The 25,699-nt window shown below is 48.9% G+C and overlaps 2 protein-coding genes across 2 annotated transcripts; one reads left to right on the top strand and one right to left on the bottom strand.

The window, feature by feature from the left end:
- The first annotated feature begins 3,610 nt into the window (after nucleotides 1–3,610).
- Nucleotides 3,611–17,648, top strand: GLA (galactosidase alpha). The gene is made up of 7 exons (XM_005285663.5): nucleotides 3,611–3,868; nucleotides 5,310–5,484; nucleotides 6,055–6,232; nucleotides 12,619–12,710; nucleotides 13,679–13,840; nucleotides 14,605–14,802; nucleotides 15,067–17,648. The coding sequence occupies exons 1-7, from the start codon at nucleotides 3,693–3,695 to the stop codon at nucleotides 15,391–15,393; spliced, it is 1,308 nt and encodes a 435-aa protein (XP_005285720.2). The 5' UTR covers nucleotides 3,611–3,692; the 3' UTR covers nucleotides 15,394–17,648.
- Nucleotides 17,649–19,284: 1,636 nt separating this feature from the next.
- Nucleotides 19,285–24,424, bottom strand: RPL36A (ribosomal protein L36a). The gene is made up of 5 exons (XM_005285662.4): nucleotides 24,272–24,424; nucleotides 23,633–23,738; nucleotides 22,186–22,253; nucleotides 19,709–19,831; nucleotides 19,285–19,354 (listed from the first exon to the last, which is right to left on the bottom strand). Exons 1-5 carry the CDS (start codon nucleotides 24,272–24,274, stop codon nucleotides 19,334–19,336), a joined length of 321 nt encoding a protein of 106 aa, XP_005285719.1. The 5' UTR covers nucleotides 24,275–24,424; the 3' UTR covers nucleotides 19,285–19,333.
- Nucleotides 24,425–25,699: the final 1,275 nt, after the last annotated feature.

A 25,699-nucleotide genomic window follows, 5' to 3' on the forward strand; every position in this document is an offset into this window, starting at 1 on the left:
TCCCAATCTTGTTATACAGAGATGAAAAAATAAGGGATGTCCCTTGTAATATGGGACTGTTGACAACCCTAGTACATTGCTCTTCTCTAGTCCCTTCCATCCACAGGTCTGAAAGTGCTTTCCCTCACTGAGATAGGTCATCATCATTTTGCATATAAGGAAACTAAAGCATACAGAAGTTGCATGACTTGCCCAAAACAAGACACCAGTAGAGGCCAGAGTAGAACTTAACCCTCCTGATTCCAAGGCCTGTTATCCTAACCTTATCCTTCCCCTCTTAGCAACTTGAGGCCTGATCTTGCTCCTATCCATATGTGACGTTATTGATATAATCTGGGACCATATAGATCATTGTTGCAACCAAGGTCCTGTAGTGGCACCCAAATCTTGTATAAAGGGGGTCAAATGGGGTGTCTAAGACAAGGCTATGGTTTACTGGTTATGATTATGCTGTCTATATGTGTGTATCAATTTTGTAGTTGAAGTTATGAATATTGGCTCTATACTGTCTGTATTTCAAACTTATGCTATGCTGCTGGGTGACATCCCAGACAGACTGGTGTTAGCTCTGCCTAGCCTGCTTGATGGCCCATTAAGGACCATCAGCTATACAATGGACCCATTGAGAGAAGGCAGATACGCCTTGTAACCTAGCAAAGTATGCAGGGACTGGCCCATGTGACTCCAGACTCCATTTTGCTGTAATTTTCCACAGTAAGAACAAAGGTGTTCTTACACCTGGAAAAGACTATATAAGGCTGATGCCTCATCTCCATCTTGTCTTCAATCCTGCTTCATACCTCTGGAGGAACTTTGCTACAAGCTGAAGCTTTGAACAAAGGACTTGAGGACCCATCCCAGTGGGGGGATGTATTCCAGAGACTTGATTTGAACCTGCAGTTTATTCTATCGCTGCTGCAAGCCTGAACCAAGAACTTTGCCGTTACTGTATGTAATTGATTCCATTTAACCAATTCTAACTCTCTATCTATCTTTTTCCTTTTATGAATAAACCTTTAGATTTTAGATTCTAAAGGATTGGCAACAGCGTGATTTGTGGGTAAGATCTGATTTGTATATTGACCTGGGTCTGGGGCTTGGTCCTTTGGGATCAGGAGAACCTTTTTCTTTTACTTGGGTACTGGTTTTCATAACCATTTGTCCCCATAACGAGTGGCACTGGTGGTAATACTGGGAAACTGGAGTGTCCAAGGAGATTGCTTGTGAGACTTGCGATTAGCCAGTGGGGTGAGACCGAAGTGGGCAGTTCTATAAAATTTTCCAGTAACGGACCTACTGCACCAGTGCTAGCAGCGATAGCATTGCCAGCTCTCATGATTGTATTGCGAGTCATGTGACATTTACTGTTTTTTTAAGACCACCCATCTCCTAGAGCAGAGAGTCTTAGCTTTCATTTGGAAAAAAGATTTCTAGCTCTCATAGAGAAGACCTTGAAGTTTTGAACCAAATGCACTGTTATGCCTCAGAAACCAGAAGGCAAAGAAAAATAACCCACTTACTATTTTTTTAAAATCTTATGATTGTTGAGGGGCCTGACTCGTGATTTGTGGGCAATATTGTATTATTTAACTCAGTGGGAGTATGGGATCCAGTATAGCCAACCCCCAACATTCAAAATTCATGAGTCAAGTCCCAGAAAATCATGAGATTATTTTTAAAAAATAATATATTTTAGATTCTTTTTATTTGTTTTCTGATTCCAGAGCCTTTAGGGTGCAGCCACTTCACAGTTTTCATGCTTTTTTCAGCAACTCTGAAGACTAGACGCTTCCATTTTATATAGGTAAATGGAAGCTGAGATTCTCATGTCATCTCCTGATTCCAGCAGCTGGGGCTTTAAGGAAAACTCCTGCTATCACAAGACTTTAAATAAAACCAAGTTAGCAACACTGCAGGAACCTCAGGAGTCTGACACAATTTAAAGTAGGACTGGGCCCTAGTGACCGAACTGCCCTCTTGCCGCATAGGGTTACCATTCGTCCGGATTTACCCGGACATGTCCTCCTTTTTGTGTTAAAAATAGCGTCCGGGGGGGAATTTGTAAATCACTTAAAATGTCCGGGATTTCCCCCCCCACCAGGCAGAGCAGAGCGAGCGGCTGGGAGGGCTGCAGGAAAGTCAGACGCTCACATGGGGCTCTGGCAGCCAGAGCCCTTCCCCCTGCAGCTTGCCGGGCTGGACTCCGGAGCAGCTGTTGAGCTCCTCCTCCCCACCCCCTCCCCACCCCCCGGCATTCTGAGCCGGCCGGGCCGTTTGCACTGCCTCGGCAGCTCCTCCTCCCCTGCAGCCCAGCGCCCCGCTCCGGCAGCACTGTGCAGGGGCAGGGACCGGGTTGTGTGTTGCGCTGTGGAGCGCAGCCACGTGTCCAGCTCCGCACAGAGCCCAACACCCTGTTCTGAGCGGCAGGGTAAGGGGGCCAGGGGGCAGGAGAAGGGGCAGGGAGATTTTGGAGGGGGCAGTCAAGAGACGGGGGGAGGGCTTTGGGGGGGATGGAGAAGGTTTTGGGCAGTCAGGATACAGGTAGGGGGTAGGGTCCTGGGGGGCAGTTTGGGGGGGTCTTAGGAGGGGGCAGTCAGGGGACAAGGAACAGGGAGGCTTAGGTAGGTGGTGGGGTTCTGGAGGGCAGTTAGGAGCAGGGGTCCCAGGAGGGGGCAGTCAGGGGACAAGGAGGGGGGGGGGTTGGGAGTTCTGGGGGGGGCTGTCAGGGGGCAGGGGTGGGGAGAGGGATCGGAGCAGTCAGGGGACAGGGAGCAGAGGGGTTTAGATGGGTCGGTAGTTCGGGGGGGGGGGCTGTCGGGGGACAAGGAGCCGGGGAGAGGGTTGGGAGTTCTGGGGGGGCTGTCAGGGGGTGGGGAGTGGTTGGATGGGGCGTGGGAGTCCCAGGGGTCTGTCTGGGGGTGGGGGTGTGGATAAGGGTTGGGGCAATCAGGGTACAGGTAGGAGTAGGCTCCTAGGGGGCCAGTTAGGATGTGGGGAGGGTCTCAGGAGGGGGCAGTCAGGGGACAAGAGGCAGGGAGGCTTAGGTAGGGGGTGGAGTCCTGGGAGGCAGTTAGGGGCAGGGGTCCCAGGAGGGGGCAGTCAGGGGACAAGGAACGGGGGAGGGTTGGGGGTTCTGAGGGGGGCGGGAAGTGGGAGGGGCAGGGGCGGGGCTAGGGCAGTACGGGGGCGGGGCTCCTCCCGTCCTCTTTTTTGCTTGCTGAAATATGGTAACCCTACTCTTGCCAGGCCAGGGCAGGAGCTAGCAGTGTGGGGGACCTCGCTCCACCCATGGCCATGTTGTAGCAAAGGGCTCTAGAGTTCAGCAGCACCCAGCTTGGGTCATGGAAAGGGAGACACCTCCCACCACTGCCACTCCATGGGGAGGGGAAGGGTCACCTCATTCCCTCTGAGAGACACTGGCAAATATGAGAGGCCATCGCCTGACACCCTGCACCCATGTCATATGACAGCCCCCCCCTTCACTTCAACCACATGACTCCCTCTCTTTCCTGCGCCGCTTCCGGATTGGGACCGCACCTACCCTGCTGGATGTGGCGGCACCCTGTAGATTTACGTGCTCTGATTGGCTGAGCTGTGAGGGCGGCAGGTCGGGATTGGCCAGCCGGAGTGCCCGTCCGGGGTAAGGTTGGCAGGCTTGCGCGCGTTGACATCGGTGACTGTCCCCGCTGCTGATGGGCACGGCTGTAGGAAGCTGGCGGGGGGCTACGCTGGCCTGGGTCCTAGTCCTGCTGGCCGGGGCCGAGGCGCTGGAGAATGGGCTGGCCCGGACCCCCACCATGGGCTGGCTGCACTGGGAGCGTTTCCTGTGCAGCACCGACTGCGCCCGGGAGCCGCTCTCCTGTATCAGGTACCGGGCGGGGGGCGCCGGGGCCGCCTCTGTGGCCCTGCAGTCAGCTGCGCTCCGCAGGCGGCCGCCTTTGGGGTGGAAGCAGGGGGCGAGACGAGGAGTGGGAGCCACAGCCCCGTGTGAACGCTACTGGGGTTGGGTTCGGAGCCGCGGGCCGCTGCAGCGGTGGGAGGAGAGCGGTCCTGGAAACTGAACCTTGCGGCTCCGATGCAAATGGGGAGAGCGTGACTTGCTCATCTTCTAGTTCCCTTTTCCGCGGACTTAATTACAAGGAACAAAGAGCCGCTCTACTTGTGCCGGCAGAGCACAGGGAACTGATGAGGCTTCGCTTCTCCCTAAGCGCCCGTCCGAACATAAGAGCTGCCCTCGTGGGACAGACCATGGTCTAACTTGCTTCGTATTCTGGCTTCAGCAGTGGCCTGTACCAGGGCTTTAGGGGGAATGTACAGAACAGGGCAATTATGGCGCGATCCACCCCTGTCTTCCCCTTCCTGGCAGTCAGAGGATTAGGGTCACCTCTAAACCTGCACTGCAAAGGGACTGGGCAGGGAATCCAGGGACAATGCAGTTGTCTCTAAATACAACCATGGCCAAGGCTTTAGCATAATTCTGGGACGTGGTTTAAAAAACATCCTGTCCAATCTCATTTGCACTCCGAGACAGATCTTTTTCTCTCTCCGCATCTGGGATAACCATGTTGTTTTGCAGTACAGGCAGCAACCAGAACCTTGGTCCATAAAAGGTTTAGCAAATCTTGATGGGGAAGTGTGTGTGTGTGTGTGTGTGTGTCTGTGTGTGGGAGGGGGTGATCTCTTCCAGGGCTGGAGACAAACCCTCTGCTTGGGATTGGCCAGTGTCCCATTCAGATCTTTAAGATGGGCCTTTGGCTGTTTTTTTCCCAGGCTAACATTTACCACATGAATGTGGATTTCCCACTAGCGGACTCTAACCCATTCATGTAAAGTGCTTTGAAATCTCTGCATGAAAAACACTTTACAAATATTAGATGTTTGTAGTATTGTCTTTAATCCAACTGATGTATTTATACTACACTGTAGCATCTATGACAGGTTCAGAGTAGCAGCCGTGTTAGTCTGTATCCGCAAAAAGAACAGGAGTACTTGTGGCACCTTAGAGACTAACAAATTTATTAGAGCATAAGCTTTCGTGGACTACAGCCCACTTCTGAAGAAGTCCATGAAAGCTTATGCTCTAATAAATTTGTTAGTCTCTAAGGTGCCACAAGTACTCCTGTTCTTTTTGTAGCATCTATGTGCCCTTCCTAGGAAGCAGCTATGCAGGTAGAAACCATGTGGCTGAAAGATCTCCTGTCTGCTTTTAAGATCAGATTTAGCACAACATAATCAATCTTAACAGACTGTTTCGACTAACCATCATGGTACTTGGACCCCTATGACCTCCTGGTTCTTATGTCCCTCAGTGAGCAGCTGTTTATGAAGATGGCTGACTTGATGGTGTCAGATGGCTGGAAGGATGTAGGCTATGAGTATGTCTGTATTGATGACTGCTGGATGTCTCTGACCCGAGATGATCAGGACAGGCTCCAACCTGACCCAGAACGCTTCCCCAGTGGGATCCGCAAACTGGCTGACTACGTGAGTGTATAGTTAGAGATGGTACCTAAATCTCCATTTATGGGATCTTCATCCTTCCTCTAATTCAGGCCATTTTGAATAATGCATACAGTAAAAGCTATAGTGGGTGCCTCACTTAAATAGAGAGGTGGCAGGGGACTTTCCTTGATTTACAAAAACTGACTATTTTGCTTGATATATTGGAAGTTTTTTTATGATTGATCTTCTTCAGATTGGCTGCCTAGCAAATTCTATACACAGGTTTCTAACCCTGGCCTCTAGGGACCCCTGAACTAATCCTTAAGAGGACCCTAGCCCCTGGGGTGGGAGGGAGGTTCGGTTCTCATTCACATATTTTCCTCTAGGACTATGAATTATATTGGCAGTGAAAGTGGGATCCCAGAGGTTTCTGGGTAGTGATTCTCTCTTGAATGGGCCTGTTCTTGGAGGAGCAGGAAATTCACTCAGCAGCTATGTGGTTAAGGTAGTGCAAAGGGATTTCACTTCTTTCTTGTTCTCCTACTGAGCACTGCTGTTTCTCTCTGCCCCATGGCTGTTGGCTCTCATTATATGTCTGTCTGCTCCCCTCAGGTCCATTCCAAAGGGCTGAAGCTGGGGATTTACGCGGATGTTGGAAACAAAACCTGTGCTGGCTTCCCTGGCAGTTATGGCTACTATGACCTTGATGCCCAAACCTTTGCCAATTGGGGTGTGGATCTGCTGAAGTTCGATGGCTGTAACTATGGCACACAGGACCAACTGGCAGAAGGTATGTGCCAACTATAGACATTCCATGTGGGGGGGAATGCTTTCTAATCAGCACTGTCTCAGAGCTGAGACATGTTCAAAAGAGCAGCTCTTCACTGAACATATCCACTGGCACAGGGGATATGAGGAGGAGAGGGTTGGAGATTCATAGATTCATAGATTATAGGACTGGAAGGGACCTCGAGAGGTCATTGAGTCCAGTCCCCTGCCCGCATGGCAGGACCAAATACTGTCTAGACCATCCCTGATAGACATTTATCTAACCTACTCTTAAATATCTCCAGAGACGGAGATTCCACAACCTCCCTAGGCAATTTGTTCCAGTGTTTAACCACCCTGACAGTTAGGAACTTTTTCCTAATGTCCAACCTAGACCTCCCTTGCTGCAGTTTAAACCCATTGTTTCTGGTTCTATCCTTAGAGGCTAAGGTGAACAAGTTCTCTCCCTCCTCCTTATGACACCCTTTTAGATACCTGTAAACTGCTATCATGTCCCCTCTCAGTCTTCTCTTTTCCAAACTAAACAAACCCAATTCTTTCAGCCTTCCTTCATAGGTCATGTTCTCAAGACCTTTAATCATTCTTGTTGCTCTTCTTTGGACCCTTTCCAATTTCTCCACATCTTTTTTAAAATGCGGCGCCCAGAACTGGACACAATACTCCAGGTGAGGCCTAACCAGAGCAGAGTAGAGCGGAAGAATGACTTCTCGTGTCTTGCTCACAACACACCTGTTAATACATCCCAGAATCATGTTTGCTTTTTTTGCAACAGCATCACACTGTTGACTCATATTTAGCTTGTGGTCCACTATAACCCCTAGATCCCTTTCTGCCGTACTCCTACCTAGACAGTCTTTTCCCATTCTGTATGTGTGAAATTGATTTTTCCTTCCTAAGTGGAGCACTTTGCATTTGTCTTTGTTAAACTTCATCCTGTTTAACTCAGACCATTTCTCCAATTTGTCCAGATCATTTTGAATTATGACCCTGTCCTCCAAAGTAGTTGCAATCCCTCCCAGTTTGGTATCATCCGCAAACTTAATAAGCGTACTTTCTATGCCAATATCTAAGTCGTTGATGAAGATATTGAACAGAGCCGGTCCCAAAACAGACCCCTGCGGTACCCCACTCGTTACACCTTTCCAGCAGGATTGGGAACCATTAATAACAACTCTCTGAGTACGGTTATCCAGCCAGTTATGCACCCACCTTATAGTAGCCCCATCTAAATTGTATTTGCCTAGTTTATCGATAAGAATATCATGCGAGACCGTATCAAATGCCTTACTAAAGTCTAGGTATACCACATCCACCGCTTCACCCTTATCCACAAGGCTCGTTATCCTATCAAAGAAAGCTATCAGATTGGTTTGACACGATTTGTTCTTCACAAATCCATGCTGGCTGTTCCCTATCACCTTACCACCTTTCAAGTGTTTGCAGATGATTTCCTTAATTACTTGCTCCATTATCTTCCCTGGCACAGAAGTTAAACTAACTGGTCTGTAGTTTCCTGGGTTGTTTTTATTTCCCTTTTTATAGATGGGCACTATATTTGCCCTTTTCCAGTCTTCTGGAATCTCTCCCGTCTCCCATGACTTTCCAAAGATAATAGCTAGAGGCTCAGATACCTCCTCTATTAGCTCCTTGAGTATTCTAGGATGCATTTCATCAGGCCCGGGTGACTTGCAGGCATCTAACTTTTCTAAGTGATTTTTAACTTGTTCTTTTTTTATTTTATCCGCTAAACCTACCCCCTTCCCATTAGCATTCACTATGTTAGGCATTCCTTCAGACTTCTCGGTGAAGACCGAAACAAAGAAGTCATTAAGCATCTCTGCCATTTCCAAGTTTCCTGTTACTGTTTCTCCCTCTTCACTAAGCAGTGGGCCTACCCTGTCTTTGGTCTTCCTCTTGCTTCTAATGTATTGATAAAAAGTCTTGTTTCCTTTTATTCCCGTAGCTAGTTTGAGCTCATTTTGTGCCTTTGCCTTTCTAATCTTGCCCCTGCATTCCTGTGTTGTTTGCCTATATTCATCCTTTGTAATCTGTCCTAGTTTCCATTTTTTATATGACTCCTTTTTATTTTTTAGATCGTGCAAGATCTCGTGGTTAAGCCAAGGTGGTCTTTTGCCACATTTTCTATCTTTCCTAACCAGCGGAATAGCTTGCTTTTGGGCCCTTAATAGTGTCCCTTTGAAAAACTGCCAACTCTCCTCAGTTGTTTTTCCCCTCAGTCTTGATTCCCATGGGACCTTACCTATCAGCTCTCGGAGCTTCCCAAAATCTGCCTTCCTGAAATCCATTGTCTCTATTTTGCTGTTCTCCCTTCTACCCTTCCTTAGAATTGCAAACTCTATGATTTCATGATCACTTTCACCCAGGCTGCCTTCTACTTTCACATTCTCAACGAGTTCCTCCCTATTTGTTAAAATCAAGTCTAGAACAGCTTCCCCCCTAGTAGCTTTTTCAACCTTCTGAAATAAAAAGTTGTCTCCAATGCAGTCCAAGAATTTGTTGGATAGTCTGTGCCCCGCTGTGTTATTTTCCCAACATATATCCGGATAGTTGAAGTCCCCCATCACCACCAAATCTTGGGCTTTGGATGATTTTGTTAGTTGCTTGAAAAAAGCCTCATCCACCTCTTCCACCTGGTTAGGTGGCCTGTAGTAGACTCCTAGCATGACATCTCCCTTGTTTTTTGCCCCTTTAAGCCTAACCCAGAGACTCTCAACACTTCCGTCTCCTATGTCCATCTCTACCTCAGTCCAAGTGTGTACATTTTTAATATATAAGGCAACACCTCCTCCCTTTTTCCCCTGTCTATCCTTCCTGAGCAAGCTGTACCCATCCACACCAACATTCCAATCATGTGTATTATCCCACCAAGTTTCAGTGATGCCAACAATGTCATAGTTGTGTTTATTTATTAGCACTTCCAGTTCTTCCTGCTTATTCCCCATACTTCTCGCATTTGTATATAGGCATCTAAGATACTGGTTTGATCTTTCCTCCCAGTTTTGTCCTGACTCTCCTTTCTCTCTGCCAATACAGCCCACACTCCCTCTCATTTCCGACCCATCTCCCCGGTCTCCATGTTCCCCACTTACCTGTGGGCTTTGCTCACCTGTCCCCGTCGAACCTAGTTTAAAGCCCTCCTCACTAGGTTAGCCAGTCTGTGTCCGAATAGGGACTTTCCTCTCCTCGAAAGGTGAACGCCATCTCTGCCTAGCAGTCCTTCCTCGAATAGCATCCCGTGGTCTAGGAAGCCAAAGCCCTCCTGGCGACACCATCTTCGCAGCCAGGCATTCACCTCCATGATGCATCTGTCTCTGCCCGGGCCCCTACCTTTGACAGGAAGAATCGAAGAGAATACCACCTGCGCTCCAAACTCCTTCACCCGTACTCCCAGAGCCCTGTAGTCACTCTTGATCCACTCAGTGTCACACCACGCAGTATCATTTGTGCCCACATGGATGAGTAGCATGGGGTAGTAGTCAGAGGGCTGGATAATCCTCGACAATGCCTCCGTAACGTCTCGGATACGGGCCCCCGGCAGGCAGCATACCTCCCGAGATGAAATGTCAGGGCGACAGATGGGCGCCTCCGTCCCCCTCAGCAGAGAGTCTCCGACCACCACTACCCTATGTTTCCTATTCGCAGTGGTGGCAGCAGACTTTCCAGCCTTAGGGGTACGAGGCTTCTCCTCCTTTACTGTAGGGAGTGATTCCTTCTTTCCTGTATCAAGGAGAGCATAACGGTTACCTATAACCACGGCAGGAGGGTTCGGAGCAAGGGTGGAGCACTGCCTGCTGCCAGAAGTAACCAGCTGCCAGTGTCCACCCTGAGCCATCTCCTCCTCCACCAGTGGTGTATCAGCAGTCCTGTGTACTGGGACAGCTACCTCAGCTGTCTCCACATGGACACTGTCGAGGAATTGCTCGTGGATTCGGATGCTCCTCAACCTAGCCACTTCCTCCTGTAGCTCTCCCCCCTGCTGCCTGAGAGATTCCACCAGCAGGCACCTCTCACATTGGATGGTCCCCGCAGCCTGGATATCAGTAAGTGGAAATTGCAAGTTACAGTCTTTGCAAAACCACACCAGGATCTGGGTAGAGGCATCCATGCTCAGGCGCTCTGTCTGGCTACAGGCACAGGTGGAGGAGACAGTAGCAGTGCTGGCACAGGTGTTGCGGGTCTTCCTAACCATCGTAAGCCTCCCTCTGTCAAACTCCCGTCTGCAGCCCCCTGTCAGCAGAGGCTTCTAGCTTTCACAGCTTCCAACTGCCAGCCACAGCACACGGTCCTTCAAACAACCAAAACAAACAAACAGACTGACAAACACAAGCTCAGCACACAGCAAGTAACCCTCAAACACAAACAAACACACACTACAGACAGTCACTTACCCCAAAAGGGTGCTGTATTGCTCCTCCTTCACCTGGAGAACTCCCTTGCGAAACTCCCTGTTAGCAGCCCCTGTTCGCAAAGGGGAGGGTGCCATCTGAGAACCTAGGGGAACCAAAAGGAAGCTTCTCTGACAGGCCAGTCATACATGCTGCAGGTCATCTTCATCTTGGGGATTCCGGAGTGGGTCACTCTGACTTCACTTTATCCATTCATCAGCCACCCTTTGTGCACACAATGAGCCTCCACTGCATCTAGTGCCTCCTGCCATGGCTTGGTGCCCTGGGCTCTTTCATAGCTTGAAACCTGCAGGCATGGCTTGAAGGAGCAGCCTTCTCAGACCCAGAGCCTGCATCATTTAGGGAGAGAGGCTCTCCAAGAGGTGTGATCAGACACACTCTGGGGGCCTCTCCACAGTTTGCTCTGTCATCTGCTAACAGCCCTTCAATAGACCCTTTCATCCGAGGGACTCAAAGCACTTCAGGCATTGAACCCCTAATCAGTTTGTACCTCACAAAAGTGCAATTCCTGTGGGTCTTAGCAGCAAAGGGACTCGAGAGACCTCTGGGGAAAAACCAACTAGGGAACCCTGTGTCTGCACATACAACTTCAGAACTCAACAGGCAGGTTAGCATAGAAAACTACTAAATTGTCAGTTTACAGTGTTGGTCTATGCTGGGGAGTCAGTCATGGACCGTCACCACACATAGGCAACCAACCCCAGGCACACGTGCTGTCTAACAAATCGTAGACTCCCATAAAAGGGAAGAGGGCAGCTCAGAAGAGGACTCCTCCTTGACTCAGTCTTTATCAGAGTGGCGGTTGGCAGCAGGCAGGCTGGAGCTGGTTCTGCGCTCTCTCAGAGCAAACTGATCAGGGGGTCCTGTCCAAGCTGATTAGTCTAACACACAACTTCAGTGCCTGCAAGTGCCAGGCCCACAGCTGGAAAGCACCTTTAGGCAGTCGTTAGTGAAGCTGGAAGTTCTTAGCAGAGATTCTGTGCGACTCCAGGAGAGTTCTAAGTGGAATAGCAAAGGAACTTTCCCTGCCCATGCTTTAAATTAAAGAGGACAAAACAGGACAGGGCTCTCCTAGGTACAAAGATAAGATAGTAGTGATACTGGAATCTCACCCAATTGGCTGTCTCCTACTGCTTACACATTACCGTCTGAATCCAAATGCCTTAGGAATTCATAAGGGTAAGGAGCGCACATTACTGAGCTGTGCAGTTGTTAGCCACAACTGGCTTTACTCAAACCGCTCTCAGCATGGAGGACAGCTCATGAAGTTAAAATAGCAGTTGTCTGTAAAAGCAAAAAAACTGAGTTTGCCTAATACTAATTGTCTAGACTAGAACCCATTGTACAGTGAGGTGGGAGGAAGCCCCATTACACAGCAGTATGTAATTATTATACCCATTTTACAGAAGAGTACATTGAATCTTAGAGCAGTGTAATGGCTGCCTTAACCTAGGTCATACGGCTGAAACCAGTATCTGACTTGAGGCCCATTCCTCTGCTCTAAGCAATAGACAACACCTTCTCATAACACCTAGCTCTTATATAGCACTTGTCATCAGTAGGTCTTAAAGCTTTTCACAAAGGGAGATGAAGTATCACCCCTGTTTTACAGAAGGGGAAACGGAGGCACTGACAGAGCCAGGAATAGAACCCAGCTCCCCTGAGGCTGTTGAGTTTTCTGTCTCTAAACCACATTACTTCCTTCTTCCTACCTGCTCCAACTTCCTGAAAGGCAGGCAACTGGACTGCAGATGTCTGGCTGGACTATGACAATCCACTCCTTTCTAGCTGGGATTCTGACTTTCAGTCAATACCATGGGAAATGTCATCACACAACCCACTCCCAGTTTTACTAGAGTCTTGATCTGACATTAGACCCAATGGTGCTGAGTTCTGTTACCCTCCTGTTTCCCTCTGCCTCAGTAGGTGATATAACCAGGCTACTGTTCTCTTCCTTCAGGTTACAGGAACATGTCTCTGGCCCTGAATAAGACTGGTAGAAGCATTGTGTACTCTTGTGAATGGCCTCTCTACATGAGACCCATGCAGAAGGTAAGGAGCCCTTTCCCAGGTACTGGCCCTAGTCAGATGTGATGCATGCTGGGAAGACATTGGTGATTCAGAATACTAAGGAAATAAATTAACTTGCAAGATCATCTCAAGTGCATCTACATGAATCCTGGCTGAATATCAAAGGAGCCAAAGTGGCTGAAGGGAGATGGTGAAGGGAAGAAGTGTTGATGAATGAAGGGGCACTGAGCAGAGGATTAAGGTGGGTCTCAGCTAGCTAAGAATTCATGGCAGAGGCATCCTTTTACTCTGTCCTACCTGTCAGGAGGAACCCTGAGGCAATTTGTCCTCGCTGAATAGGCGTGATCTGTGCAGAACTGGTGCTATGATGTTCTTCTTCTCTGGGCTCCCCAGAGGATTACAGAATCCCCCCCTTAGGCCTATCTGCCAGTAGAGTAATCCCCTGCACCAATGGGGATTTTGGAGTACTGAGCTATCAGGGATTTTTCCACTAGTAGGGTGGGAGAAATCTGTGAGCAAAATCCTAATCCGTAAAGGGACTAGAGTGCGAGACTTCACCCGTAGGTGGCTCCTTCATGCTGTGACATGGCAGAATGTAGCAACCCTCTTCTGTGTAAAGAGGGGACTAAATCCACTGGAAGTTGTAGGCTGTAAACCCCAAGAACCAGGGGTAATTACTTAGGGTGGTACCAGTTATGAGTAGGTTTGATGATGTGACATTAGGCTGAATAAAATCAGGAAGACTTAGGAGACCATGGAATGTTCTCCCAGGGGAAGTGGTTGAAATGCCATCACCCTAGAGTGGGGCAAGTATCAGAGAATGTACCATAGGGAACAATCCTGCACTGGCCCCAGCACATGGACTGAATAACCTTATGGGTCTTTTCTATCTATGATTCTCCCCAGTGCATCCATCCTTTTAAGCCTCCTTATCCTAAATGCTCAAGCTATCTCCTATGAGCACCCTCTTGCTCTTTGTCCTCCGGCAGCCCAATTACACAGAAATCAAACACTACTGCAATCACTGGAGGAACTTTGCTGACATCTATGATGCCTGGAACAGTGTTAAGAATACCCTGGAGTGGACAGCTTTACACCAAGACAGCATTGTGGATGTTGCTGGGCCAGGGGGCTGGAATGACCCTGACATGGTGAGAACGCCCGAGCTCTTGTTACACTGCAACCACCATGAGGAGGCCTCTACTTGCCTAAAGAATAAGGGGTGGGGAGCAGCACCAATGCAAGATTGTGGAAGGGGAGTCCATTCCCGAGAGCAAAAGGAATCAGGAGGAAATTTTGTAAGGAACTGACTGGGGAAATATGTTGGGGGCAGAGGACCCTCTGTGTGGTCCTAGCCCAACAGGTTCATCAAAGGGGACCCATGTCTCAGGAAAACAGGCAGCCTGGTGGCTGTGCGATGATGGGGTAGGATATCCACAGTGATGAGGAATGTAACCTGCATGCATTGCTCAGGCTCAGCAGGGAGCCTTTGTTTAAGAGCAGTTCTACTCTGAAAAGTAAGCCCAAGGCTTTCAGAAGTGGGCACTAGCTCTGGTTGCCCAGCCTGAGGCCCACTGGGCCCAATTCTCAGAATGCCAATCACTTAGACCTCTCTAGAGGTGAAAACAGGCCCAAGGTGGGCACCCAGTTAGCAGCCACTCCTTGAGGAGTATTTGACCTCAGACTAAGCCTTGTGCTCTGAGTGCTGTCTTCCGGTCAGTCACAACCTTCTTCCTCTACACCCACCATAACTTTTTGCTTAACTCCTCCAGCTCCTGACCTCCAAATAGCTGCATGACCTTGACATTTGCCCCACTTCCTCCTACCAGCTCATGATGACAGGCTCTGGGTGTCTAACTAGGATGAAAATGTTAGCACCACATGTATTACCATTCTCATTCTACACTTGTCACAGCTGGTGATCGGCAACTTTGGATTGAGCTGGGACCAGCAGCTGACTCAGATGGCGCTATGGGCTATCATGGCAGCTCCACTGCTCATGTCCAATGACCTACGTCATATCAGCCCCCAGGCCAAGTGGCTGCTTCAGAACAAAGATGTGATTGCCATCAACCAGGACCCGCTGGGCAAGCAAGGATACCGTATCAGCAAGGTATGCTAGTGGCTGAAGCGACTGAAACAGGGAAGAGATTTCCTCTCCTCCCGGGGGTGTGAGATGTAGGTGAAACTAGGTTGCTGGGGGTGGTGTACCTCCCTTGCCTTCCTCAGAGTAGACTCGGGAGAGTAGAGTTTTGAAACATCCACCCACAGAGAACTGAGTCTCACATTCCTTCCTGCTGCCTGCTTAAGAAGATGACTAGGACCTGTAGAGTTAGTCCCACCCCTCAAACGTTTGTTTGGTTTCCATTTTTGGCAGGATAACAACTTTGAGCTCTGGGAGCGGCCTCTGTCAGGGGGTGCCTATGCTGTGGCCGTGCTGAATCGACAGGAGATTGGAGGACCCCAGATCTTCAGCTTCTCTACCTCTTTCCTTGGCAACGGCCTGGCCTGCAACCCTGCATGCTTCATCCAGCAGATCCTCCCCACCAGCGAGGACTGGGGACTACACAACTGGGTCTCGCTCTTGAACGTTGAGGTGAACCCAACGGGTACTGTGCTGCTGAAGGTGGTGGTGATCGGGGAGTTCCCAGATGAGAAGCCTGTCATGAACATTAACAAAAAACCATCTCCAGATATCTTATAATGTAATGGTGACCCAATTCCCCAGGCACCAGAGCTCCTTTGCTCCAATCCTGCCCCTCCACATCTGTGGGCAATAAGTGCTGAAGATCCCATCAGCGATGGGTGAACTTTACCAAATCAACCCTAATCCAGCAAGAAGTACTGTAATCTCTCTCCATCCTTGTGTTGCAATTACGGGGGAGAGGGTGCCTTTACTTATCCCTGCTAGATCTATCGAAGTCCTGCTCAATGTAGCATGTAACCTAACCTTCCTTTCTCTGGGGGCTAAAGGATTGAGTTGGTCAATTAGACTGGATCAGCCTTCTGTAAAGACCTAATGGCCTTGGTAACAGGTGAGAAAATGCAAAGCACGTACCATGTTAGTGAGGTTGTTTGGTGATGCCAGGACTCAGGGGAAGAGTGCTCCCCTCCTGCCTTAACAGCTTCCTCTCAGGCCAGTGTGACTGATGTACACCAGCTGCAAGAAAACACACACTCCACCCTCAAACCCCCACCTGAAGTCATATGGTCACCCCCTACCCTTTTGCCCAAGGTTGCTCTCACCTTGCTGTGATGACTCTGTATCTTAAGCTAGTACTTTTTAGGCTATCACTTTCTTGCTGTTGCTGGCTGTCTCCCTTTAATATGAGTAAAGGACACTACATCCATGTAGTCATGTCTCCCACTCCTGTGGTTTTCACTTAGTTCTTTTTTAAAATCCATGTTTCTTCAAGGGAGGGCAGTCACCCATCTTACTGATTGTCCTGGTGCCAGCAGCTGTATGTTCCACTGCTGGCTCTGGACTTTGCACCAAAAACTGTATTTCTTTAGTCCACAGGGATTAATCATTAACTATCCATAGGTCGAGGATGGTGTGTTAAAGGGGTTTCTCCCCTCCCCACTGATGTTGACTGATGCCAGTAAAAGGAAATGGATGAGGGCAGATTTGGGCTTGCTGTGTCCTTTCCCTCACTATCTCCTTCCTTCGGTATAATCTACCTTAATAAACATGAGGGGGTTGAGGCTTTTTGTAGTGGTGTGTGGAACTGAGCCTACATTCAGCTGGAGTCTGATCTGAGATTTCTATTGCGGCAGGTTTTCTAGTTCTAGTTTGAAACTAATCACATCCACACATACCAAGACACTTGTACATAAAGAACATTGTACACAAGTCTTGCTAAAAAAATTAAAGTTTACCTATTCCTAAACATCTTTGATAATTGTAGTAAAGCACTTCAACAGATGGTGCTGATGACTTCTGCCTTCTCTTAGATACACCATTAAAGGCTGTCTTCTCATCTAGCATTACATACTACCAATTATTTTAACAGGCCTAAAAGGTGCTAAATTTGCATGCAGAATTGCTACAGGAACCTGTATCCTATCAAAGACTTGCTTAAGATGCCACTCTAAACCTCCACTGCAAAGAACAGCTTAGCTATAAAAGCTGTACTTTTGAATTCCAGTCAAAAAATCATCCCACTAGTTGATAGCTGAGAGACACTATTCTGTTACAAAACATGGAAGGAGTTTCCCCTCCTGCTAATGCTGTAAAAGTTATGCTAGAAGAGGCATATACACTAAAACTTAATAGAGCTACCTTCCTGTTGCTGCATATGAAGAATCTCAGTTGTGTGTGGGTAGAGATACGTTTTTTTTTCTGCCAAAGTTTAGTCTTCATATCAAGTGGAATTTTACAGAGATGCTGCTAGATGCTCCTTGGCATCCTCTATACAGCTTAGATTTAAGAAACCTAGAGGGCTCCTCTCCTTTGAAGTTGTCATAACTATAAAGGGAAGGGCAACAGCCCTCCTGTCTTCAATACTATAAAATCCCTCCTGGCCAGAGGTTCCAAAATCCTTTTACCTGTAAAGGGTTAAGAAGCTCAGGTAACCTGGCTGACACCTGACCCAAAGGACCAATAAGGGGACAAGATGCTTTCAAATCTTGGTGGGAGAAGGCTTTTGTTTGTGCTCTTTGTTTTGAGGGTTGTTCACTCTTGGGAGTAAGAGGGACCAGACATCAATCCATGCTCTCCAAAACTTCTGAACAAGTCTCTCATATTTCAAACTTGTAAGTAACAGCCAGGCAAGGCATGTTAGGTTTATCTTTCTTTTCTCAACTTGTAAATGTACCTTTTGCTAGAGTGTTTGTCTCTGTTTGCTGTAACTTTGAACTTAAGGCTAGAGGGGGTTCCTCTGGGCTCTTTGAATCCGATTACCCTGTATTTTCCATCCTGATTTTACAGAGATGATTTTTACCTTTCTTTAATTAAAAGCCTTCTTTTTAAGAACCTGACTGATTTTTCCTTGTTTTAAGATCCAAGGGGATTGGATCTGGACTCACCAGGATTGGTGGGGGGAAAGAAAGGGGAATGGTTAATTTCTCCTTGTTTTAAAGATCCAAGGGTTTGGATCGGTGTTCACCAGGCAACTGGTGGATGAGTCTCTCAAGGCTACCCAGGGAAGGGAGTTAGCACTCGGGAGTGGTGGCAGCAAAACCAGATCTAAGCTGGTAGTTAAGCTTAGAGCTTTTCATGCAGGTCCCCACATCTATACCCTAAAGTTCAGAGTGGGGAAGGAACCCTTGACAGAAGTAGAGGTCAGTGTCTAAGAACAGCACCTGCAATTCATATTCTGATGGATCTCATTGACCTTTTTTAGTGCTAGCTGGTAGTCTAGTCTGTAACCTTCACACATGGATTTTGTGCTTTATTAAGGTAAGGAATCTTGGGTTGGTGTTAAGTGCTGGTGTGAAACAGAAAGCTAGCCAGGTTTCTCTAAAGCCTATGCCTAAGGATGGGATAAGGCTAAACACTTGCTTCTAGCTGAATAGGCTAATGAGACATTCCCTTTCCAACATGGAGGGTGAAGCAGACCACAGGCTAAATACATGAAGCTTAGCCCACACAACTCTGCTTGTCTGAGCTAACAGCAGCACGTTCACATCTACCAACAGCAATGAATGATCACTGCCTAAAAATGGTACTGGAAAGAGGTGAATCTGTCATAGTGAAATCTCTACAGTTTGTATTAGGGCAGCTAGACCCTGCCACAAGGGCCTTTGTACATTTACTCCCTATAGTTTTCAGTTTACTACTAGTGCTTGTAGAGAAGAGGGATCTAAACTGAGGCCAGCTCTATATATCTAGTATAAGGAATGAGGCCAACTGCTATTCAGCAGGATCAGCAAAACCAAGCCAGCCCTCCCCCATGCATTAGGACCATCACTTAGGGGTAAGCTGATCTTACACTGTATTAAGTGCTTTTAGAGAAAAGGGAGGGGTGGGTAAGGCTAAGGGCTGGTCCATGCAAACTATATCACTACAATAAAGATGGAATTTTATACAATTTAGTTAAACTGCTGCAGCTTTGTATACAGACATCAATTTAACTCTGTCTTAAAGTGGTTTAGCTTGTGGCCATATATTTTCAGAAACAAGCAGCACTACTGAAGCAGGTTTATAACAGGTAAGTGGTCACATACCAGAGTTTGCACTAATTTAACTAAATCAATTAAGGATAACCAGTGCAACTTCTGTTTAGACAGTCCCATGGAGTCCTATACATAGACACAGCCCTACCTTCTACTCCCTTTTGTGGAAGTAAGGGACTTGGGACAGTAGCAACATGTGGCTTCCACACCACATTGATACATCAGACTAGTAGGCCCTGAGCAACCTCCCAGGAGCTGACACCTTTGAGTCTGGATTAAAAAAAAGTTTCTCTCGCTGCAGACAGAATTTATTCTAAAACCTCTTTTTAGGCAGCATCAGCCCATACAAAAGCAATGTTCAACCACTGGTGAGATTTCCCAGTCCCAGAGAGCTTTATTCACAGTGGTAGCTCCCATTTGGGTTTGATATACCCAGAAGTCCCTCCCTAGCAATAAGGAAATATACAAGAGCAGCAGATTCTTTCCACATATTTTAATGGATTCCATAACAATGAACAAGATGGAGTTTAGAACTGGATCACCTGGCCCTGTAAGAGAGAAAAGACTGATTGAGTGTATGCAATACAGAACCCTACCACAAACATTTCAACTCGCCTCAGGGACCCCTATGGAGCATTATTCAAACAGCACCCTCTCACAGCCATTCTGAAAATCCAGTGACTAACATTACTCTCCAGAGTTGGCCAAAAGCCAACTCTGCAACCTCATTAGTTTCTCCATTAACTAGTTACAGCCAACGAGCAGCAGGATCTTTACATTAATATAGAGGTGGCTAAGATCTGCTGGCCAGCTCTGGAAGTGTAGTTTTCACACCATGCTCAGCACTGAAGTGGCCACAGTCCACAGTTTAACTTTCACCCACAATCCCTCTCAGCACATACCTTTCTTTTCTTATCTCCTCCCAGCTCAAAGTGCTTGCACCTCTTAATGGCCAGCATTCTCTTGGACCTGCAGTTGGGCTCCACACACTCAAGCCTCAGCACAATCTTCTTCGTGGTTTTGGCCTGGAGAGAGAAAAAGTCAGTGAACAGAATATTCCCAGTATCAGGCAAAGCCAGCCATCATTTAGCCCTAGAGAGGAACAGCTCGTCCTGACGTACACTGCAGGGTAGGCGCTCCAAGGCCTTGCGGGAACAAAAACCCAGCAGCCTTGGGAGTTTGGAGACAAGAAATCTGGGAACAAACTCAACTTCCTATTCGGAATGAAGAGCACAGAGCTGACAAAACCATGGGGCCAGTTTCCCAGCACAGATCTGTTACCACATTTCAGTCCTGGCCTGCAATATTCTGTCCATCCACAAGTTCTAGTCTGGGTCCTAGAGATTAATGGTAATCCTAACCAGCAGCACTCCTTTTACCACTGGCTACTCAAATAGTTTCCAATACTACCAAGCAAACCAGATTATATTATGGTTCTGACAGACATGAAACTACACTGAACACACCCATCCTTCTGCTTGTTACCCAAGGACGGCAGTCACCAACTGTGCCACACAGCCAGCATGCTAAAGCTACTTTGCAATGTCTCTCCCTATGCTCCTAATAGACCCAAGCAACACTGAAAAGCCACCAGTCTTAAAAGATGACCTGCAAATGAAAAAGTCTGAGTTGTGCCTGTGTTCGTTATAAGGACCTGGAAAAAAGGTTACGGGGCTAATTCTGCTTTTTTTAAAATTACATTAGAAATGCCAATCTTTTTCCTGGAAGCCAAGAGAGAACCAGAAAACTAAGATAATATGCTGAGTTCACTAGTCCCCATTATCAGAGACATCTAATGAATCTTCCAGCAAAAACAGAAAACCAGACATGACACTCCAGATATTTCTATGGTTAAAATAAAAGTAAATCTCCCCACGCATTTTTTAAAGAAGGGCAGTTCTCCAGGCATCCTTTATACTTATGAAGCAGTGAAAGTGGGTACAAACCCATTTTCCCCCTCAGATCACCTTTAATGTAGTGTCTTAGGCCTGGGCTACACAGTTGTTGCACTGTATAACTATTTTTTTTTAAAAGCAAAAATCATCTTCCTAACCAAAACAGTTATAATAGTAAATCTCTTAGCGTTGACACTGTTTATAGACATTGGATTTTTAAAATTCTTCCAGTCGTAACGATTTAAGGTATCAGCAATATGAGCAAGTGAAAGGGGTAATTTCATTTCTATCCCCATTATGTCCCTTTAAAAAAGTCAGTGGGACAGCCATTCCCTTCTGTCATTCAAGGGACATTGGCCAGCCCCGGCCAGGAGCAGAGCCCTGGGCTGGCTGCCGGTACCCAAGGGCGGCTGCAGAGCACTGGGCCCCGGCCAGGAGCAGAGCCCTGGGCTGGCTGCTGGTACCCCAGGCCAGCAGCGGGATGAGCAGGCCCGGATCCCAGCTGGCAGGGGGCCGGGCGGCTGGAATCCCAGGCTGGCAGCAGGCTGAGCGGGGCCAATGGCCGGGACCCTGGCTGGCAAGGGGCCGGTGGCCAGAACCCCAGACCATCAGTAGGCTGAGTGGGGTGGCAGACAGAACCCCAGACTGGCAGCTGCCGGTCTGGGGTTCTGCTGGCTCCTCCTAGCTGGAGTCCCGGTCATTGGCCCCGCTCAGCCTGCTGCCAACCATGGGTTCTGTTCATCCAGGCCAGCAGCGGGCTGAGCGAGGCCGGTGGCTGGGACCCCAGCTGGCAAGGGGCCGGTGGCCGGAACTCCAGACCCTCAGCTGGCTGAGCGGGTCGGCAGACAGAGCCCCAGACCTGCGGCGGGCTGAGCGGTTCAGCCTGCCGCCGGGCTGGGGTTCCATCCGCCACGCCCCCCCCCGGCTGGCAGCGGGTGAACCGCTGCCGGTCTGGGGTTCCGTTGCCAGCCGGGGTCCCCACTGCCAGCCTAGGGTTCCATTCACCCAGGCAGGCAGCGGACGGAGTGGGGCTGGCAGCCAGAACCTTGGCTGGCAGCAGCGTGCCAGTAAAAAAAAAAAAAAAAAAAAAAAAATTGGCTCGCGTACCGCCTTTGGCATGCATGCCACAGGTTGCCAACCCCTGCACTAGACAAAGGCATGCTACTTCAATCTATCATGAGGAAAAATTTCCCATTTGGCCAAGGAGCAGCAGAGGAAAGAAATGAATTCAGGCACAAAAGGGCAAAACCTGTCATCAATACAAGTTGCTGAGCATCAAGAACAGCAAGATTACACTCACTGCACCCAGTCTAGACCCATGCCAACATGCACTGACATCCCTACCCAAGGCTACCTACACATGCTATGAGTCTCTACTCAACAAACCATGCCAGGCTATAGGAGTCTCTGAATTACCTCTGTTCACCAGAACACATGAAATTGACCAGAAGGTTTCAACACCCTCTTTCCTTTAGCATGCTCACCTTCTTACGGAAGATAGGCTTTGGCTGACCACCATAACCACTCTGCTTCCGATCATATCTCCTTTTTCCTACAGGGAAGAAACAAAACTATTCAGGCCAACAGTTGAAACTCATGAATGTCCAAAAACAACAAGGAGTCTGGTGGCACCTTAAAGACTAACAGATTTATTTGGGCATAAGCTTTCGTGAGTAAAAACATCACTTCTTCGGATGCATAGAGTGAAAGTTACAGATGCAGGCATTATATACTGACATATGGAGAGCAGGGAGTTACTTCGCAAGTGGAGAACCAGTGTTGACAGGGCCAATTCAATCAGGGTGGATGTAGTCCACTCCCAATAATAGATGAGCGAGGTGTCAATTCCAGGAGAGGAAAAGCTGCTTCTGTAATGAGCCAGCCAGTCCCAGTCCCTATTCAAGCCCAGATTAATGGTGTTGCATTTGCAAATGAATTTTAGTTCTGCTGTTTCTCTTTGAAGTCTGTTTCTGAAGTTTTTTTGTTCAATGATAGTGACTTTTAAATCTGTAATAGAATGACCAGGGAGATTGAAGTGTTCACTTACTGTCCGATTTGTGTCCATTTATTCTTTTGCGGAGGGACTGTCTGCCATCATGTGCCAGCAATGCCCCTCTGCCATGTACATTGGCCAAACCGGACAGTCCCTCCGCAAAAGAATAAATGGACACAAATCGGACAGTAAGTGAACACTTCAATCTCCCTGGTCATTCTATTACAGATTTAAAAGTCACTATCATTGAACAAAAAAACTTCAGAAACAGACTTCAAAGAGAAACAGCAGAACTAAAATTCATTTGCAAATGCAACACCATTAATCTGGGCTTGAATAGGGACTGGGACTGGCTGGCTCATTACAGAAGCAGCTTTTCCTCTCCTGGAATTGACACCTCGCTCATCTATTATTGGGAGTGGACTACATCCACCCTGATTGAATTGGCCCTGTCAACACTGGTTCTCCACTTGCGAAGTAACTCCCTGCTCTCCATATGTCAGTATATAATGCCTGCATCTGTAACTTTCACTCTATGCATCCGAAGAAGTGAGGTTTTTACTCACGAAAGCTTATGCCCAAATAAATCTGTTAGTCTTTAAGGTGCCACCAGATTCCTTGTTTTTGTAGATACAGACTAACACGGCTACCCCCTGATACATGAATGTCCAAGGATCCTGAGAGCTTCCACCCCATAATCACTATAGATTGTTAAACAGTTATGAAACCTAACAAATTCTCCACACATATCCGCTCCATTATCCCTTGTGCTTATTACCTCAAGAGCAATACATTACCCACTGCTAGGATTCAAACCCCCTTGGGCTCCCACTACCAGTAGTAATCATAACCCCATTATTGTCCACACTGGTGGTATATCTCACAGAGTAATAAATTCCTGCCTCCCAATGGAAAATTAGTCTAGAAATGCCCCTTACCCTGAGCATAGAGAGAGTCCTTGCCCTTCTTGTACTGGGTCACTTTGTGGGGCTGGTGCTTGCCACATTTCTTGCAGTAAGTCCTGCGGGTTTTGGGGACGTTCACCTAGCAGAGAACAATGTAGCATGTTAGAGTAATTGCCATGTAATCTGCCTGGGGCGTTCGAGCATTGCAGCTAAAGCAGGGCTAAGCATGAGCAATGTCACCCTGCCCCCTTTCCCCCCAGCAACTGGGATTACAGCCAGTACACGAGTGCCTCTCTCTCCCGGCACAGGCGGGCGGTGCCCACTAATCCCACTGCCTCGACACAGCAGGTAAAGCGAGGGGACGTGGGAGATGCCGCCCAGCTCCGAGCAGTGCAGCAGCAGTGCCGGGTGAGCGCCCCCAGCCCATGCCCGCCCACCACGGGCTCGGCTAATAGAGGGGAGACAGGCCCCTTCCTGCCCCTCCTCGCACCCGGCTCCCAGGAGCGGACAGGGCCCCAACCCACCCGACCGAGCCACGGCGGGATCTCCCGGATCGGCCCCGGCCGAGTCCCTCCATAGCGGCTCCCCGAAGCATGTGGCCCGGCCCCGGGCTCAGGCGAGCGGTCCCCGAGGCGGATGGCGGCGGATACACCCAGGGCTGCCCCCTCTCACCATCCTGCCAGCAGCAGCAGCGACAGCACGGAAAGAAGGAACCTGCCCCGGAAGCGGAAGGGAATAAACAATAGGGCGGAACAATAGAGTGAAAAGGGCGAACCAGAGCGCCGGTTGGCGACCATGGAGTGTGGCAGCAGCGAGCAGTGCGCCACCTACTGGAGAGAAACAGATATTGCCGAGAAGGATGAAAGGAGACCGTTCATTGGTTGGGAAAGATCCTGGCTGGGCCAGTATGAGCCATAAAGATGAAGGAGAGCCTCTGATTGGTTGAGCTCCCGCCCAGCGTGGGGCAGAGGCCACTGGAGGGGGTTGTGTGTGACAGTGAAATGCCGCAGCTGTATGAATAAAAGGTGCTTTGCACGTGCCAGATCTACTGCATAACCTGTGTGCAGGCATGTCTGTATTTGCACGAACCCAAAGCCTGTGGGTGCAGTTGGGGGTCGTCTAGTTGTACATAGCAACAGAGGGTCCTGTGGCACCTTTAAGACTAACAGAAAGGTGCCACAGGACTCTCTGTTGCTTTTTACAGATTCACACTAACACGGCTACCCCTCTGATACTAGTTGTACATGAGGCCCTAGGGGCCTGACCCTGAGATGACACTGGAGTCATTGGCAGTTGCAGGTCTTAGGCGCGGCTGTGCAGAGTTCAGCGCCCCCACCTGGGGATTTTGGTATGTTCTTCAGGGAAATGGATGTAGTTTGTGGAGTAAAACTGCCCTGTCCATTATTCCCGAGTGTTTAGGGTTACCATATCTCATAAATAAAAAAAGAGGACCCTCCACGGGCCCTGGCCCCCCCCATTTTCCCACCCCTAGCCCCGCCCCAACTCCGCCCCTTCCCTGCCCTAACTCCGCCCTAACTCCGCCACCTCCTCCCTCCCACTCCCAGCCAGGGGGAAAGGGCTGCCCCAGCGCTACCGGCTTCAGGGTTTGCCAGGCAGCCCCCAGCCGGCGCTTCCCCGGCGCAGCTGGAGCCCGGGAGGGGAAGCGCCCGGGAGGGGAAGCGCCCAGCTGGGGGCGCAGGGTCTGGAGGTTGCCCGGCAAACCGTGAAGCCGGTAGCGCTCGGGCTTTGGGCAGCCCCTATGCCTCCGGACCCTGTGCCCCCAGCCGGGCACTTCCCCTCCCGGGCTCCGGCGGCGCAGGGTCCGGAGGCACGGGGGCTGCCCGAAGCCGGTAGCGCTCGGGCAGCCCAGCTCTTAAACAGAGCCGAAGAGTCGGGGAAGAGCAGAGCCGCCATTTTCACAGACATGTTCGGCTTTTTGGCAATTCCCCCCGGACGGGGGTTTGACTGCCGAAAAGCCGGACATGTCCGGGAAAAAGAGGACGTATGGTAACCCTACGAGTGTTACCAACCCTTTCCACAGACAGAACGCGTGCAAAGGTGCAGGTCATTCCATCTCATACCAACAGGGTGTCTACTGGG

The sequence above is a fragment of the Chrysemys picta genome, chromosome 9 (assembly GCF_011386835.1).
Source record: "Chrysemys picta bellii isolate R12L10 chromosome 9, ASM1138683v2, whole genome shotgun sequence".
NCBI lineage: Eukaryota > Metazoa > Chordata > Testudines > Emydidae > Chrysemys > Chrysemys picta.